The sequence below is a fragment of the Lepus europaeus genome, chromosome 22 (assembly GCF_033115175.1).
Source record: "Lepus europaeus isolate LE1 chromosome 22, mLepTim1.pri, whole genome shotgun sequence".
NCBI lineage: Eukaryota > Metazoa > Chordata > Mammalia > Lagomorpha > Leporidae > Lepus > Lepus europaeus.
In genome coordinates, this window is record NC_084848.1 from 29,584,464 (window position 1) to 29,603,802 (window position 19,339).

The 19,339-nt window shown below is 42.2% G+C and overlaps 1 protein-coding gene across 8 annotated transcripts in view; it reads right to left on the reverse strand.

Moving 5' to 3' along the window:
* The window catches only part of SIPA1L1 (signal induced proliferation associated 1 like 1), a 443,533-nt gene that overhangs the window by 119,828 nt on the left and 304,366 nt on the right, over nucleotides 1-19,339 (reverse strand). For all 8 annotated transcript variants that reach the window (XM_062181452.1, XM_062181449.1, XM_062181446.1 and 5 more), the window contains 2 exons: nucleotides 17,221-17,351; nucleotides 10,423-10,611 (listed from right to left, as the gene is read on the reverse strand). In XM_062181452.1, the coding sequence (XP_062037436.1) occupies nucleotides 10,423-10,611; nucleotides 17,221-17,351 (320 nt within the window). The remainder of the gene's footprint in view (nucleotides 1-10,422; nucleotides 10,612-17,220; nucleotides 17,352-19,339) is intronic.

A 19,339-nucleotide genomic window follows, 5' to 3' on the forward strand; every position in this document is an offset into this window, starting at 1 on the left:
TCATTGAAGTTGTGGGCATCTGGTGAATGAGCCAGCAGTCTGGAGCTCTTTCTTTTTCTGTCTCTGCCTCTCAAATAAATATTTTTTAAAACTCTAAAAATATGCAAATCAATAAATATCACATCAATAAAATGAGGATAAATATTATATCAACAGATGTAGAAAAAGTAATGAAATTCAACATTCATTCATGATTAAACTTCTGAACAAATTAAGTACTGAAAGATCAAACCTTGACATAATAAAGGTTAGACACACTAAACCCACAGCCAGCATCAAAATGAGTCGGTAAAAGCTTAAAGCACTTCATTTGATCTGGAACTATACAAGGATTACCACTCTCAATTACTCTTACTAACAGAGTAACTAAAGCCTTACCCTTAACAACTAGACAAGAAAAAGAAATATAAGACATACAAACAGGAAAGGGGAGAGTCAAATGATCTCTGTAAATGACCCGATTCTTTCCACTGAAAAATCCAAAAACCATCAAAGACTATTAGAACTGATAAATGAATTCAGTAAGGTTGTGGCTAGAAAAATCAACATACAACATGAAAAAGGGGATGGGGAGGATGACATTGTGGCATGATGCTGGCATGCTATGTGGGAGGCAGTTTAAGTAAGTCCTGGCTGCTCCACTTCCAATCCAGCTCCCTGCTAGTGTGCCTAGGAAAGCAGCAGGGGATGGCCCCCATCCTTGGGCCCCTGCACCTACTGCAGAGACATAGGTGAAGCTCCTGGCTACACTCTGGTTAATGTGGACACCTGAGGAGTGAACCACTAGATTAAAGCTCCCTATATATGTCCCTCTCTCTCTAATGCAAATAAATAAAATAAATCTTTTTTAAAAAAGCTTTTATATACAAGTACAAATTTGTTAAGAAAAAATGCTAAGAGGAATCCTCTTCACAATAGTTCCCAAAAACCCACAAAATACTTTGGAATAAATTTAATGCATGATGTGAAAGATCTGCACAATGAAAATGATAAAACACTAATGAAAGAAATTGAAGAAAATATAAAAAAATGGAAAGACATCTCATGTTCATGAATTGAAATAATATAGTTAAATGTCCACACTACCTAAAGCAATTTACAGGTTCAATGTAATCCTTATCAAAATACCAGTGACATTCTTCACAGATGTAGAAAAAACAATCCTAAAATTTGTACAGAAATAAAAAAGGCACCAAACCAGAAGCAATATTAAACAGGAAGAACAAAGCTGGAGCCACCACAATTCCTGATTTCAAATACGGAGTTACAATAATTGAAACAATGTGGCAGTGCACAAAATCACACAGACTAATGAACAGAACACAGTTCCCAGAAATGAATCCACACCTCTAAATCCAACTGATCTGCACACGGTACTACAAAGATTCCAGAAGAAGGGCAGTCTGTACGGCAGGTGGTGCTGAGAAAACCAGAGAGGCATCTGCAAAAGACTGAAACTTCACCCCTACCTCCCATCTTGTGCAAACATCAACTCAAAATCCATCAGTGATCTAAATATAAGACTCAAAACTATGAAACTACTAAAAGAAAATATAGAGGAAACACTTCAAGACATCAATATACAGACCATGACTTTTTGAATGTAACATCCGTCCCCAAACTCCACCCCAGTACTGGCAACAAATGCAAATGGGTGCAAACGTAGAAGCTTCTGCAGGGCAAAGCAAACAATCAAGAGAGTGAAGAGCTAACCAGTGCAATGGGAGAAAACATGTATAAACTATTCATCTGACAAAGAATTAACATCCAGAAAATGTAAGAAATTTTAAAGATTCAGTCCCAAGAAAACAAACAATCCAGTTAAAAAATGGGCAAAGGCTTTGAATAGACATTTCTCAAAAGGAGAAACACAAATGGTCAACACATACATGAAAAATGCTCAATATCACTAGCTATCAGGGAAATGAAAATCAAAACCACAGTGAGATACCATCTTACCCCAGTTAGAATGGTTACTATCAAAAACAACAAGTGCTAGCAAGGATGTGAGAAAAGGGAACCCTTATATGCTGTTAATGGGAATGCAAATTAGTACAGCCATTATGGAAAACATTATGGAGGTTACTCAGAAAAACAAAAGTTGATGTACCAAGCAACGCACATTTCCTACATCAGGATATCTACCTGAAGGAAATGAAATCGGCACTATTCACAATAGCCCAGATATGCTGTCAACCTAGGCACCCATGGATGGATGAATAAAGAAACTGTGATGTACACACAATGGAATATTATTCTGCCATAAAAAGGAATGGACCTAGAGATCACTATGTTAAGTGAAAAAAGCCAGACAAAGAAAGGCAAACACTCCATGTGGGGTCTCATATGTCCAAGTTTTTAAAAAGTATATCCAAACTTAGAATGGTCATCACGACAGGCTGGGAGGGGCAGGGGTTAGGGGTCAGCGGTCAGGGGGAATAGCAGGTTTGCTAACAGATATGAAAACAGTTAGATGGCCATAACGAGTTCTAGTGCTCCACAGCACAGTGGGGCAATTATAGTTCTCAACAACGTATCATATTCTGTATGAACAGCTAGAAGAGACAGCTCACAGGCTGCCAACATAAAGAAAAGGAAATGGAAACACTGATTAGTTTATGCTGTATCATGTGTTAAATATTAAATTAAACCCCATAAAAATTATGAAATTACCATAAGTGTCACCCAAAATAACATGTTCTCTGTCCTTTTAATGGTGCCCCTGTTTTTGGCCTTTTGGCTAAAGAGCACAGGCCTTTTTGCTGCTTCTTCTGTCTGCCCATTGGTATTTCCAAGTTCCTAGCTTCCTTGGCTGGAAAATAAGAATAAGCACAAAGAAAACTCAGAGACATCACTCCTGTGCCATTCCTCAGATTCCAAGGTTCCTAGCCATCTCTCTGTCTTTCAAATTCCTTTTATGTCTACTTTATAATGTCTAGGATTGCTGGCTACACTTAACAAGAAGAACAGGGGCAAAAAAGATGATCTATTTTTCCAGAAGACAAACAGTTGTAAAAATTCCATCCAGCTTTCCAGGTTTTGTCAGTGGACAGCCGGTCTGCAACACGTCACTGTGCCGTTACTGGACGGGGAGACTCTGGTCTTTGAATTTACATCCTCATCATTCACGGTGACAACATTCGCTTTAGTTTGTTTTCATAAATGCAACTCTTTTTTTAAAAAAAGATTTTTATTTATTTATTTGACAGGTAGAGTTACAGAAAGTAAGAGGAAGAGACAGAGAGAAAGGTCTTCCTTCCGTTGGTTCACCCCCCCACCCCCCCAATGCCACTACAGCCGGAGCTATGCTGATCCAAAGCCAGGAGCCAGGTGCCTCCTCCCGGTCTCCCACGCGGGTGCAGGCACCCAAGCACTTGGGCCATCCTCCACTGCCTTTCTGGGCCACAGCAAAGAGCTGGACTGGAAGAGGAGCAACCGGGACTACAACCTGGCACCCATATGGGATTCCGGTGCTGCAGGCAGAGGATTAGCCAAGTGAGCCACGGCGCCGGCCCCATAAATGTAACTCTTAAGTACTTCCTGAAGATAAATCTCTATACTGTCCTCCACAGGACACAGAACAAAAGAATTCAATCCCAAGAATAAGAAATTCATTCTTATTGGGAATTACCAGCAAAGATCCAAATACTTTATAAAAAATGTCACATCTGCATTGGATTGTAAAATTATTATTTTTTTCACACAGTTTTACATTTATATATACTTGCATGGTCCTAGTCTAATATATTTTTATAAACATTTTATAAACATAAACATTCTACATACACAGATAACCATCTTCTCTAATGGTGTGCTATGCAGAATTTCTCACACGCGGTAGGCATTTGGCCTACCCATTAAGACCCTACTCGAGAGACTTATTATTACAGTGTCTATGTTTGAGTCCTAGCACTGCTCCGATTCCAGCTTCCTGCTAACGTGGATCCTGGAAGGCAGTGGGTGATGGCTTACCCGGCTGAGACCCTGCCACCTATGTGGGAGACCTGAATTCTTGGTTTTAGTCATTGGCCTGGCTCAGCCCTGGAAGTTTTTGGGCATTTGGAGACTGAATCAGAGGATGGAAACATGCTGTCTCTTAAATAAAGCAGAATAAATCAATACAAAATTAAAATCTTTTCTTCACAAAATTAAAGGTTTAAAATGAGTTATTAAGCTGATAATAAATATCTGATTTATCCTCACATTGAGGTGGAATTTCAATTTTATAGGGTAAGACTCTTCATTGCAGTTTTTGTTTCTAGAAGAAAAATACTGAAATCAGCCCTAATGCACACAATAGATGAAATAAATGACAGCACGGTAACGCAGACGAGTATTCTACAAGTAAAATAATGGGAAACCTTCCTATTTACTGACAGAAGTATTTGCAAAATACATAACCAAAGGAAAAAGGCAAAGCAAGTGTCTACAGCATGCTGTATTTTGTATAGGCTCAGCATCCTGAACCTGAAAATCCAGAACCCGAAACTAGGAATGCTGACATGGTGCCTGCCCCAAGCAGAAAACTCCACATCTGACCTCATGTGACAAGTCACAGTGGAAACTCAGGCCCACAAGGGATACTGTATTAAATTACCTTCAGGCTTGGAAGTATGGAACACTGATGATGAATTCTGTGTTTAGACTCAGATCCTATCCCTAATACATCTCATTACGTACAAGAAAGTATTCCAAAGTCTGAAATCGAAAACACTTCCAGAGCAGAGTATTTTGGATAAGGAATACTCTATCTGTATAAGGAAATGGGAAAATGAAACCACATAGGTATATTTGGTTGGATTTGCATAAAGGAACCCAGAAAAACCTAAGTAAGTAACCAAAATGATTACTACAGAGTGGAGGGGAAGCTAACACAAAGAGGGTGCAAGTGGGACCCCGCCATGTTAACACAGACATAATACTCCGATTTGGGGACCACTGAAATAAATTACCTACCTTTAGATAGGCCCTGTGGGAAAGAAACTAATGCAATGTTTTATTTTATAGTGAATTTAAAACACAAAAACCCAGTCCGCAATGCAGCACTGGGCAGACTGACACGTCCGCCTGGACTCAGACGTCAGTCTGTATTTCTGGATTATGAACCAAAGCGTCTTCACTGCATGAGACTTTAGCCTCGCCGGGCTCCAGCACTGCCAACTGCAGTGCTGGCTCAGCCACACGTTTCCCAAGTGCTACCTCCACCAGCACAGACTCTCCTCAATGGAAAGGACTCCATCCAAAAATCAGCCTTGGAAAAAATGTTTCCCCCATGGGTCATGCCTGAATCAAAGAAGAAAGTGACTGGTCAAACTCATTTATCTTCACCGTAAAATAACACATCATGGCAATGGATAGGCTAACTCAGCAGAGAATTCCATTCATGTTTTTAATCAAAGCATCAGTGCTATTCATTAGCAAATAAACACTGCTTTTTTCCTTTTGCCCACTCGAGATATAAACTGCAGACCTAAATTAAATAAGATCACTTTCTCCTACTCTAACTTTAATAACCTGTAAGATAACTTAAAAAAAAAAAAAACCACCCTGGGATTGGGGCAGCAGCTGTAGTATAGCAGGTAAAGCTACCGCCTGCAGTGCTGGCATCCCATATGCATATGGGCGCTGGTTTGAGACCTGGCTGCTCCACTTGCGATCCAGCTCTCTGCCATGGCCTGGGAAAGCAGCAGAAGATGGCTCAAGTCCTTGCGCCCCTGAGCCTGCATGGGGGACCTGAAAGAAGCTCCTGGCTCCTGGCTTTGGATCAGCCCAGCTCCAGTGGTTGCGGCCATGTGGGGAGTGAACCAGCAGATGGAAGACCTCTCTGTCTCTCTCTGCCTCTCTGTAACTCTGCCTTTCAAGTAAATAAATACATCTTTAATTAAAAAAAAAACAAAAAACAAAAAAACATGAAAACTCAACAAATATTTTCATTTCCTTGCATTTTTAACAAACATCTAGAAAAACAGTGGAAATACTCACTTGAGGGAAAATGACAATTGTGTATGGAAATCTGGCATTCTTGCATGACAATAAAACTACCCATTTTCTCTACTACAAACTGGCAGTTGTACTTTAAGTGCCTATAATGCAGCTCTACTGCAGTATTATTTGCATCTAACCAGTCAGACTTAATGTAGGCACCAAAGCCTGCAGGAGTAAGACCTGGCACCTTCTGTCCAGTTTCTACTCCCACTCATGGAGAGGGAAACAAAAGCCAGGACACGTTGGTAACGGTAAAGAACACAGGCTCTGGAGTCTGTGTCCTTGGATTCCAGACCAGCCTCTACGGATCTAACTGTGACCAGCCTCTCTGGGCCTCAGTGCTTTTACCAGCCAAACAGGGACAATGGTAACACCTTTATCAATGATTCTGAGGATTAACAAGTAATTCAAGAACACGGCTTCATACAGGACCTGGTTTGGTCACTGCTCAAAAAGGCCATTTTTATCACTCCCCTACATGTGCTCCCTGCCTGTGGACGCACTCCGCTTTTGTCCCTTGACACTCTGTTCTCACTGTTCTGGGCTGGGACCGCCCTACTGCTTATTCTCTTGTCTGGTGGAATTCTCTGCCTTCCCAAGGCTCATTTCATTCTGACCCGACAGGCCAATCATGACTTGGACACCCTGGCTTGCACTGCTCTTGCTGGCTGCTGGTGTTTCTTGTGCTGTACTAACATTGACATCCAGGAGTCATGCGTGGCCTTATCTCCTTTATGGATAAGGATGGTGTCTTACTGGCCTGTTTATCCTCCAGAGCATTTAAGAATCTGCAGAGAATCACATTCAATAAGCTTTTATTGGATTTGAAAGCCACCCGTGGTTTTGAAATTATATATAGTATATTATCTAGGAGGAGTCTCTGAAAAGGTCATAGAAAAAGAATGCTATTAAAAAACTCTGCATGAGTTTCTAAACTTTAGGCCACCAAATAAAATTTCATTTTTAATTCCACTTTTCCACAAATTTATTGAAGTACCCTTGTACAACAGGACGTTTACAGAGAATACATGAGTTAAGTGTGTGTAAAGAGTTATTATTTTACTGTCACCAACAATAGTTGACACTTCCTGCATGTTTGTCACATGTTCATTATTGTACTGTGTGCTTTAAATGTGCCAATTATTTAACACAGGGCTTGGCTTGATAATCTTCCACCGCCCTGGAACAGAACAGATGACACAGCTGGCTTTCAATGACTGTGGAAGAAAAATGGCTCTGATAGGGGAAATTTTAAAAGAAAACTAAACCTGTCGTATTATTAAAAAGTTGACTAAAACAGACAATGAAATCCTCAATACTTCACAACATAGTTTTAAGGATTCAAAGTAATGCAAAAATACAGGAAAGCCTCCAAATCTTAAAAATAAATGGCAGTACTAGGCAAATTTGTATCCAGGGTGGAAAAGTATTAAGGGATGAGAGGGAAGAGGAATGGCACTGAGAACTTCTGTAAGATTCAGTCCCTGCCAGTGACCGGAACCTACTGCACAGGGCTGCGTGAAGCCCAGAGTCAGACGGAGTGAAGAGATCACAACACGACAAAGCAGCACGCATTTACCTAATCTCCTCCTCATGAGACAGGCTCTAGTTATCCAATGAGGAAGAACCGGGGGCACGATGAGTAAACCAAGTTCAGAGCTGACCCAAAGTTTCTGAGGCACAAAGCATTTGAAATTTCTTGCCAGTGTGAAGCACTGCCAAGGTTAGTTTCATCTTCTCATCAGCATTTTTCTAACCACGAATAGTGAAAGATTCAGGGAGGTATTGGGAAGGAGAATCCAAAAGTTTGAGCAAGGCACCATTTATTTCCTAAAATCAATTCCTCTAGTAACTGAAATGCTCACTTCAGCTCCTACCTGCCTACCATGCTTGAGTCAATGACAAACAAATTATCACATCTTGGTTCATTTTACTATCCTACATTTACAGAAAAATTTTTAATTTTTTCTCCTGTTCAGTTTCAGTAGCAGAAAATGAGGAAATAAAGCACCAAAGATCTGAAAGGCAAAAATGCCACAATATAGCAAACAAACCGTGTTTTCTTTTTCCAAGCATTATTATGTAAGTCATTCAGTAAGAGTAGAGAAGATATTAAAGGAATTACCTAAGTAAAATTTAAAGGGAAATTTAAAAATCCCTTTTACTGAGTCTAACTTCCTGATACCACAGTATGAATCTCTTTAAAATAAGGCTATACAAAAACTTGGAATTTTTGGAAAATAAATTCCTTGCAATGATTTATACGCACAACCCACAGTTTTTACTTATGCTCCTCTTTGAAATGAGTATTTGTAAAGGTAGCAAACAGTTTCTCAAACCGATTCCAAGACATTGCTGAGATTCCCTAGACTAAAAGCCTCAGTATGTGTGTCATGTGTTTTCTGTCAGCACAACTATGACTTTCAATGCCCTGTATGGAGACAGAACAGAGCGAGGCCAAGGTGGTGCCCTTCAGTGCAGACACTGGGCAGCAGGCTTCAGACGCACAGATGCCACTGCCCAGCAAACACAACTGCCTGAGAGTGAAAGCCATGCCATTCATGTTATTCCTACCACGTGCAGCAATATACTGAAGGCACTTCTTTCCAAAATAAAACTGGAGAGACGCACCCTGATTGTCTGACTTGAATTCTGCCTACAAAAGGCATTAAAGAAAGCTATCATATTTTATCATTAAGAATTTGTGGAGGGAAAGATATGTAATGCCCTTAAGAATAAGAAAGCCGTAATTTCAGAATAACGTCTAGTTTTATGAATTAAATAAATTTTACTTTGGATTAAGCATATTATAGTGTTCTTATCTTTCCTGAGGGACTATAAAGTGTCCATCACAGATCACCACCATCTGTGGTCCAGTAATTTACAATCAGTAGCAGAGGACACAAAATATGCCAGAAATTCCATGAAATGTCTACAATTAGAGAATCTGCTTTTTATTCAGGATTATTTAAACGAAGAAAATTGGCAATTAGTCCTTCTCTTCATAATCTGTCCTAATGTAAATTTAGAATGTTAAATACATAGCTGTATTAACAATGTCTTAAGCTGAATGTCTTTTTCCTCCAAACATTTGGTTACTGAAATGACTGAACCAATAGTTAACCCTCAACATCATTTTTCTACTGCTCGTTTTAAGAGTATATATTTACTGAAAAACTGTCCCCAGATACTTGAGTTCAGGCATAAGGTATCTTCTGAGGTATCCACAGCATTTCAAATTTAGTATTACAAACATTGATACAGATTTCTGTAAATATAGACATATAACCGATATTAGCTGTGTATTATGAAAAGCAAAATGGATAGAAAAGGGATTAGTACAGTTACACCCAACTATTGGTTCATTAGGTAATTATGTATTGTCACTGGCTGAATTTAAAGCATAACTATACCTTGAAGATGACTCTTTTCTTAGAGCCCTATTCATTTTAATAAACTCAAATTCCTTACTAATTAAGGAAATATCATAAAAGTTTGTTCCCAAAATGACATTCAATAACTGGAAAAATTTTACTTTTGGGAGAATTTTTTTTAATAGAATGTTAAAATTACAATGATTTCCTGCTAGGATGTAAAAAATAGTAGATAAAGTATCTATAAATTTAGTCCATACGTTCAAATTAGTCCAAGCACTTCCAGTAGACAGCACTCTCTGGAGATTGAATTTTTCGGGTCATAACTTTTCATTCTCTTACCTTCCGCTACCCCCACATGTATTAGCCTGTTGCACCTTCACATCTTGACCTAAAAGACCTCCGTATTTGGCACAAGAAGCATGGAGGGAGAAAACCCTGAACATTTTAATTCTGGCTAAAATACATCAATGGTGGTATTAACAGACTTCAAAAATCTAAGTGTGTAGGAATGGTACGTGGTTTCGTGGCTAACTACCACAGGCTCTGGGACACACTGTGCTTGAACCCTAATTCCACAACTTATTAACTGTGTGAGATTGGATCTGTAAATTAATCTGACTATGCCAGATTTCTTATCTGTAGAGTGGGGGACAGTGAGATTCTATTCTCACAGTGTTGGGAGATTAACCGGGATATTTAAGGTGCTTACAACAAAGCCTAGTGACCATGCTCATCAGTGGCAGCCATTAATATTATGTAGTAATTATCAATGAATAACATTGTTACTGTGCTGTATCATAATTACTGCTATATTTATTCCCAGATACTTGAAAATCACTGCATGTATAGAAGACAACCAAAGGAGAACCCAGGTCAAGTATCCCACTTATCAACTCTGACATGATTGCGTCAGATGAGAAACCTCCAGAGTTCAGAGCTAAGAATAAAGAAAATGAGTAACTGCACATCCCAAATGGTATCAGTTTCCCCATCACATAATGAGGCAGGCAAGTTCGCGTTGTACAAGCCCACAGGAACGCTCTTGAAAAGCCACACTCACCCCTTGCTCGTCCAGCTTCATGAGCTGCTCCGTGACTTTGGGAGTGTTGAAGGCCAGGCGCAGGCACTGGACGTTGAGCTCCGGAATCACGTGCTCCAGCACTTCCTTCAGAGGCAGCCCCCTGGCTGTCGAGTGCTTTGCTGTTGAGGGCACGGCGTCCTCCAGAACAGAACCTCTCAGGGTCATGAGCTGCAAGACAGACAGGGCAGTGGTGAGGGCTTCCTGGGGCCGCGAGGCAGCTGAACACAGCACGTGCACCACAGGCTCCTAACAGAGATGCAGGATGACTGCTGACTGGTTAAGCCGGAGAGGGAGCAAGAACAAGAGCAGTGAGACAAGATATGAAAAATGAGAGCAGGACTTTCAAGGAGATCCAGGCAGGGTCAAGTGGACCCTTGATCAAACCTCTGGACGATACTGACTTAAACGCAAAACAGAACACTTTCCAAGAGAGATCAAGGCCTCTATGGGCTTCACAATGCCATACAGAAAACTGAACAGGAAGATTAGGGCCAGCTTTGTGGTGCAATGAATTAAGCTTCTGCCTGCAATGCCAGCATCCCATAAGGGAGCCAGGTCAAGTCCTGCCTATTTCACTTCTGATTCAGCTCCCTGCAAATGCATCTGGGAAAACAGAAGATGGTACAAGTCCTTGGTCCCCTGTACCCTTATGGGAGACCTAGATGAAGCGCCTGGCTCCTGGTTTCAGTCTGGCTCAGCCCTGGCTGTTGTGGCCTCTTGAGGAGTGAACCAGTGGATAGAAGATCTCTCTGTCTCTCCCTCTTTCTCTCTCCCTGTAATCTGCTTTAAAAAAAAACATTTTTTAAAGATTTTTTTTAAAAAAATATTTGAACGGCAGAGTTAGAAGACACATACACACACACACACAAAGAGAGAGAGAGAATCTTCCATCCATTGATTCATTCTCCAAATGGCCACAATAGTAGAGGGCTGGGCCAAGCTGGAGCCAGGGTCCCAGAGCTCCCTCCGGGTTTTCCACATGGGTGCAGAGGCCAGGCCTAAGCACTCTGGCCATCTTTTGCTGCTTTCCCAGGTGCATTTTCAAGGAGCTGGATTGAAAGTGGAGCAGCTAGGTCTTGAACCAGAGCCCATATGGGATGCCTGTTTCGCAGGAAGAGGCTTAACCTGCTATGCTACCACGCTGGCCCCTGGCCCCATCTGCCTTTCAAATACATAAATCTTAAACAAACAAACAAAAACTTGGTCTATATTAAAAAAAAAAAAAAAGGAAGGGTACAGGGAAACACCAGAAGAGATGTATTTAGAAGCTGGGTGCTGTACCTGTTAGAATTACAAAAGTAAGGTAAGTATAAAGTTTTAAATTTCTTAATGCATGGCTTCCAAGTATAAACTATTCTTATCCCTAAATGCTGCCACTTCAGGACAATGATTATAGTTAGCACAGCAGCACAATCAGCAGCAGAGGAAATTACTTTTGATTCTCCCTTATTTCTTAAAATAAATTGCATCATTATGAAATATAAACTTAAGTGAAGATACTTTCCTATGCAATGATGATTTGCTTGAGAAAAGCTAGCCAGACATAAAGCCCAGTCTTAATTTCCAAAAATTTCCACATGGAAAAGTCAACATAATTTCTTTTTTTTCTTTTTCTTTTTACAGGCAGAGTTAGACAGTGAGAGAGAGAGTCAGAGAGAGAAAGGTCCTCCTTCCATTGGTTCACACCCCAAATGGCTGCTACAGCTGGCGCACTGTGCCGATCCAAAGCCAGCAGCCAGGTGCTTCATCAGGGTCTCCCAAGCAGGTGCAGGGCCCAAGCACTTGGGCCATCCTCCACTGCCTTCCTGGGCCACAGCAGAGAGCTGGACTGGAAGAAGAGCAACCGGGACACAATTCGGCACCTCAACCAGGACTAGAACCTGGGGTGCCGGCGCCACAGGCGGAGGATTAGCCAAGTGAGCCACGGTGCCAGCCAGCATAATTTTAATACTGTATGGTGACATGACAAAACCATCAAAATGAACAACTTTTGTAAGGAGCCACAAAAGCTGGCAAAGCGCAAGCAGAGGGAAATGAGCAGCGTAACAGGGTGAGAGGTGAGAAATACGCAAATACAGTGTGGGAAGGAGAGGGTATGTGTACTAAGAAGAGCACAGCAAAGTCAGACCCTGAGACAGTCCGAAGGTCAAGAATGGATCCAAGTGGTTCAAGGCAGAAGAGGAAGGGGTAACATTAGTGGGGGGTCTACAAAACATAGGAATAGCTTCTCCTACAAGAAGAAAATGTCAGCAAAAATATGAGCCGAGGTAACAGCAACAGGAAAAACAGGGTGTGAGCAGGAGGTGCAGTGCTGGAGCTGGACCTGCAGAGAGCATCAGGAAGAGTGACACTAAAGCCACAGAGCTGGCAAACCAGGGACCCTGCAGCTGCCTGAGGGACACACACACACACCAGGCTCCAATGGCTACTCTCAGAATGTGCGTGCATGGGGACAACTCTCAGCAATTAAGCCAGCAGGGGCTAGTGTCGCAGCACAGCCAGTAAAGCCACTGCCTGCGATGCTGGAATCCTAAATGGGCACCAGTTCGAGTCCTCACTGCTCCATTTTATTTATTTTTTAAAGATTTATTTATTTTACTTGAAAGTCAGTTACAGGGAGAGAAGGAAAGAGAAGGAGAGAGAGAGAGAGAGAGAGAGAGAGAGAGAGAGTGAGTCTTCTATCCGCTAGTTCACTCCCCAGTTGGCCGCAATGGCCGGAGCTGTGCTGATCTGAAGCCAGGTGCCAGGAGCCTCCTCTGGTTCTCTCACGGGGGTGCAGGGACCCAAGGACTTGGGCCATCTTCCATTGCTTTCCCAGGCCATAGCAGAGAGCTGGATCAGAAGTGGAGCAGCTGGGACTCGAACCAGTGCCCATATGGGATGCTGGCACTGCAGGTGGCAGCTTTACCTGCTACGCCACAGTGCCGGCCCCCACTGCTCCATTTTAGATCCAGATTCCTGCTAATGGTCTGGAAAAGCAGTGGAAGATGGTCCAAGTGCTTGAACCCCTGCACCCACATGGGAGACCAGGAAGAAGTTCCTAGTTCTTGGTTCAACCTGGCCTACTCTAGCCACTGCGGCCATTTGGAGACTGACCCAGCAGATGGAAGATCTCTCTCTCTCTCTCTCTCTCTTTCAAATAAATAAAATAAATCTTTTTTTTTTTTTTTAAAGAGATTAAGACAGCAAGTGAGGTGATCTGTAAGAGAAGAAACTGGAGGCAGAAGATACAGTTAGGTCTTCAGCAAAGAAGAACACGATATAAGGATCAGCAGGGAACATGGAAACCAAAAGGAAGATGGCCAGGGAAGACATGTCTGCACCTGCTACCTGATGGAGTTGACAGAGACGACCAACGTTTTACTGTCAATACAAGAACAAGGTACTAGAGCTATCTGCACTCTATTCTATTTGCTTTCATTTATAGATAATCTCTTTCAAATAACATGAATCAAAATCATCATTTTCCTATTACCATCTAATGCAACAGGAATTGTCTTTGTTTTGCTTGTAAGTCCTGGGAAACAGCTGAAATTCAGTAACTACGGGGCCCTTCCTTTCATGAGCTAATAACATGCTTTGGGATAGGGGATTGAAGGCTGAGAGTATTCTCATTTTAGAAGCCAGGGCCCGAAACGCGAATCATTCATTGTATCCTGCGCCACACAAAGACAGCCATGGGTTCTACAGAAGTCAAAGGAGATGGGAAAAAGACAGACTCATGTTTATATCCAAGTAACTGTGTGATGTTCTGATATTGCTGGGAATGAATTCCAGAAACAAGAGCGCCTCGTGAGATGAGTCCTTGTGCTCCTATGCTTGAAAACATTCACGCGCACTAAGATTGGCCACAAACAAGCTGCCTACAGATGCCTTGCAAGGTCATTTTGGCTCCTTTTTTGCATTGACTATCTCTACTAAAATCAAAGAGACTTGCTTGAATTTTTGTTATCTTCATGCCATTTACTAAGCCACCAGGGTGAAAGATCGATGCCCATGTTTCTTTTTTTTTTTTTTTTCTGGATGCACTTACTGGAATGGGAGATTAGTAACATGAGAAGCCCTAATATAAATCCCATCTTCCATCTTTATATATCTGTTGACCTGGCTTCAACAAGAACAGTAGGGCGATGATCCATGAGTGATGGACAGGGACCAGCACTTGAAAATACTTCTGTCAGGAGGCTGGTGTTATGGTGCAGTGGGTTAAGCTGCTGCTTAGGATGCCCACATTCCATATCAGAGTGTCTGGTTTGAGTCCTGGCTCCTCCACGTCTGACCCAGATTCCTGCTAACGTATCCTAGGAGGCAGTGCATGTGTCACTGTCACCCCCATGGGAGACCTGGATAGAGCTCTGGCCCATTCCCGGCTGCTTGTGGGCATTTGGGGAGTGACCAGCAGGTAGCTCTTTCTTTCTCTGCTGTTCTGCTTTTTAAACAAGTCGAATTAGCAAACACTTAATGAATATATCAAAAGACTTTTGTTTATTTCTATGTAAAGTCTTACACAATTAAACCACCCTTAGGATTTTTTTCCTGGGAAGGAAAAAATTACACAAACATTAGTGGCAATTTAAAAGAAAGCCAGGGAGCTGCTAGAGACAAGGCAGGAGAGAGAACTGGGGAGCAGGTGTGCAGGGTTTCCGAGCATAGCAAGGACACTGGCTTTTGTTCAGAGGGACGGGAACCCTTTAAGGCTTCTGGAGTGAAGAATGACAAGATCTGGATCACAGCCTAAGAAGACCCTTGCTGGACGGAAAGAATGCCAATCCGCAGGGCAGAAGCAAGGAGAGACCAGTGCTTCCAGCAACACAGGGACCAGGACAATGCAGTGGGGACGGGAGAAGTGGCCAAGTTCTGGCTAAAACTCACACGTTCCTCTGACAGACCAGATCTGAGGTATGGGAAGGAAGAGGAGAAAGTCAATTGTGACTTCAAAGCTTTTGGCTTAAACATATGAAGTAATGGCCTCACCATGAACTGAACATTCATTTGAACTTAAATAAGAGCTGGTAAGTGTCGCTGAACAACCCCTGACTTGGATCTTTTAATCAAAGGCAAAGAGAAAGGGTGTGAAACACACTCAGATGGGCTGACAGGTAAAGACTCTAAGCCAATGACATGGGGGAGGGTATGTAAGCAGAGCACTGTGGGCAGGTGAGGCAGCAGGCAGTGGAAGGACAGAAGTGAGAAAGGCAGGAGTCAGTGTGGCTCAGGGCCCATGGCAGGACTGAGGACACAGGTTAACCCTGGAGACGGAGGGTGCCTGCGAGGCAAGGATGGACAGCCCACGGCCACCAGTGATAGGAGGTGGAGAACTTCTACCTCAGGCACATGGCACAAGCTAGGACACGGCAAGGTGATGGGTTTAATGGGTGAGAACCATGGGAAAGGAGGCATCTGACAGGGGCTTAAAACCAAGGAGTCGTAAGAGGGGCAAAACGCCATGCAAGCAGCAAGGCACTCCACACGGCACGGCTCTGCTTCTCCTGTTGCGCGGAGGAATTCGCCCTGCCTCATGACCAGCTCCAAGCGACCCTTCATTTCTCTCTGGCCATCACAAGCAACACAGTAGATGTTGAAGCCTTGCCTGTAAAAACCTCAATTTTAATTTCCCCGGGGTTCAAGCTCAGGAACAATTATTAAGACAGGCCGACCCCTGAAACCTGCTTCACATTCAGTGGGGGAAATGAGGCCAAATGCCCAATTTAAACTGGTTCCAATCCCATTATTTTCTGGATAGCTCGAGGGGGAATTAGGCTTTAATACACAACAACAATCCTAACAGAGAGGCTGAGTGGCAATAAGCTGGTAACTGGCACAACAATACACAGGTCGAGGAAGAAAACAAACAAGAACCTCAGGGCTCCAGATCTGTCACAAGTCTTCTCTAAAAAAATTTTAAAAAAGCTTCATTGGCTACTTATTTTTCCTCTTCTTTTCTAACTTGAATGAAAGCTCATATATTATATGCATTTAGATTCCTGAAGAGCTCCTGAAGCCCTTCCCCATAATTAGACGGTCTCTGGTTCACACAGTCTTTGCTCTAGGCCTAGGAGAACAGGTCCAAGAGACAGCAAAATGAGGAAAGAAGAAGAAAAGCTCCTTTCCCTCCCCAACATCCAAGAAATGTCCCACACAATTGCTGAGAAGATTGCATTCAATTTCAGGAGGCCTCTGGCATCCATAAATATGCTGGCTGTCCTGAGAAGGAGACTAGGATGTACAATCTCCTATTTGGGATTCTTCAATCTGCTGGTTTGCTCCCCAGATGCCTGCAATGGCTCTAGCTCAACTAGAGATGGAATTAGGGCTGGGAGCTCAAACCAGGCCTCCCATGTGGGTGGTAGGAACGCAACCACTCGAGCCATCCTCGTTGTCTCCCAGGGTCTACAATAGCAGGAAGTTAGAGTCAGGAGCCAGAGCTGGGAATCACTCTGATGTGGGACGTGGGCATCTTAATCATCAGGCCAGACACCTGCCAGCCATTTGCGATTCTGAGGGCTCCAGTGTCCTTGGGCTACACTAAATGGATATGCTCTTCATCAAAACGCCCATTCAGTTATGGCATCTGTCCAGGGCTAGACTGAAAGAAAGGATTCAGATCTATCCATCTTGTCCACCCCCATCACCACAAGAAAGACAGAAAGAAGCCTTTGTTTATTCCAAAGACATCTGTAACCATGTGCTACTAAGTTCAATTGCTTTGGTATTGCTACTACTATATTTTTTCCTCACTTCAATTATGCTTCAAATCTCTTTCATTCAACAACTTACCTCACTAGTTCTAAAAATTATTCGGTAGTTGTATGGAGATCCGTTTTCCTTCATTTCTTCCGGTTTCTCCCTGCGAATGCTCACAGCCACTGGCCCAAGATTCTCGTCAGCCCCAAAATAGTTCCAGTGTTCTTGGGTAAAATAAGACAGAACAAAATTAAAAACTTACCCAACACTTTGAAAATATCAAGTTCTGCTCAGTATTTAAGATCACCACTAAGAAATTATATCAATAAGAAGTAAACACATTTAAAAGATGTTAATGCTCTTCAGTGAGTTATAAAAATAAACGCTACCAAGGTTTTGTTCCAGAGTTGGTAACGCTGAGATGTCCTGTTGAGTTTTCTACTGCCCTTAAAACTTACTACTCTTCTTTTTCTATATCCCACCATTTAAATAAGCTATACTGTGTGTGTCAGAGCTTTTTAGCTTTAAAAAGAAAAAAAATCCTAAACCTCTTGAGAACACAGTTTGAGGAGAGAGTTTAAAAAAGTGTTCCCTGGATTAGAGAGAGGAGAAAGGGGTGTGATGGAAATGACCACACTCCCATGCCCAGGGAGCCCACGTGAGATGGGGATGCTCAAAGGCAAAGGCAAAGCCAGCCAGGGAGGAGGCGGGAGCACTGAGCACAGGAGTTACCCAGGAAAGCCATGGAAGCCGGGAGAGCAGGCATCTCCTAGGGAACCAGTGTGACCACGTGGCTGATGAGTCAGGGCTTCTCCTCTGTGTTCCCCATTACCAGGGCCCCAGATTTCAGCTCAGACTTGGGCACTAGGGGAAAGTCTCCAAATGACTGCTTGTGAACACATCTCCCTCCTGACAGGAAGGAAGGTGGGGATCAAAAGTAAGTTAATTTACAGACAATGATAAAAAGTGGCACTTCTTACGTATGTGTTGGTATGTACAGGAAAGGTTCACTGATGAGGAAATCCATAAAACACAGAAACATATGAAAAGCTAGAGTAGATAACTTATTTTTCAAACCTCCAAAATATTTACTACATATTGTTCTATTTCATTTACACGTAACATGGTGAGATGATCAAATTGTGATGTGGCACGTCATTCTCACAAAAAAACGCATAAATATTTGAAAATATATGTTATTTCCATACATAATATACAAAATATATTTGAAAATCCATGAGAATAATAACATAAAATGTCTAATCAGGTTTATTTCAAAATTTAGGTAATGTATAGACAAGTAGTTTGTAATACTAAACCACAATTACAAGATATACAATCATAAATAGTGAGTCTTTCTAAGAATATTATAATCCATGGAAATTCAAAACAAGAAAAACACAATGGGAATGCAGGCAACAAACACCCAATATATGGACAACTGAGAAACAACCCAATAAATGTCACAAAACTCATGTACACCCTTCAAAGCACAGCACATGAGAATCACACTCAGGGGTATTTATTTACTCTTACTTTGCACACAACTCTAATAAGCTTGCTTGTCTGGTCTTCAAGCCCACAGCTTTATTTCAGAGGTGGGGTAATTCCAGATGTTGACAAAGTCCAAGGTGTAGGGCTCATACAGACTTGCATGCAGACAGCAATGTGATAGAACAACTGACAACAAGGAGAAAACAGAAAGGGAGGAAACAGAAAGAATATAAAAAAGCGGACAAGGACTTAAAGAAAAACAAGACAGCAGTCTGGGGCCGTTACTGAAGGAGCACTTCAATGGCTTGCGAGGACGTCTTAGCACTGCAGCACACAACAGCCAATGCGTCACAGGCATACCTGAGTCCAGTTCATCTCGTTCCATTCCTTGAACTTCACGGACTCAACCAAAACCTGACTCTCTAAAAACTCTTCAAATACCCCTTGCATATACACCCCAGGCAGGGCAGCTGGTACTCTCGCTTTGTGCTACTGTGAAATTCAAAGAGATACAGGAGAGCTCTTAACTCAAGCTTTCCCCAGTCAGTTGTTTCTACAGAGCTAGCTTTTAAACATTCTCCACTCTTCTCCCACTTCTACCTACCTACCCTTCTCCCCAGTCTCAACAAATGACAATGTTGCCTGCCACACACAAAAATAAGAAACTATTCCAGAAGTAAACTTCTTTATCATTCTCTCTCTCTCTCTGCATCCAGAA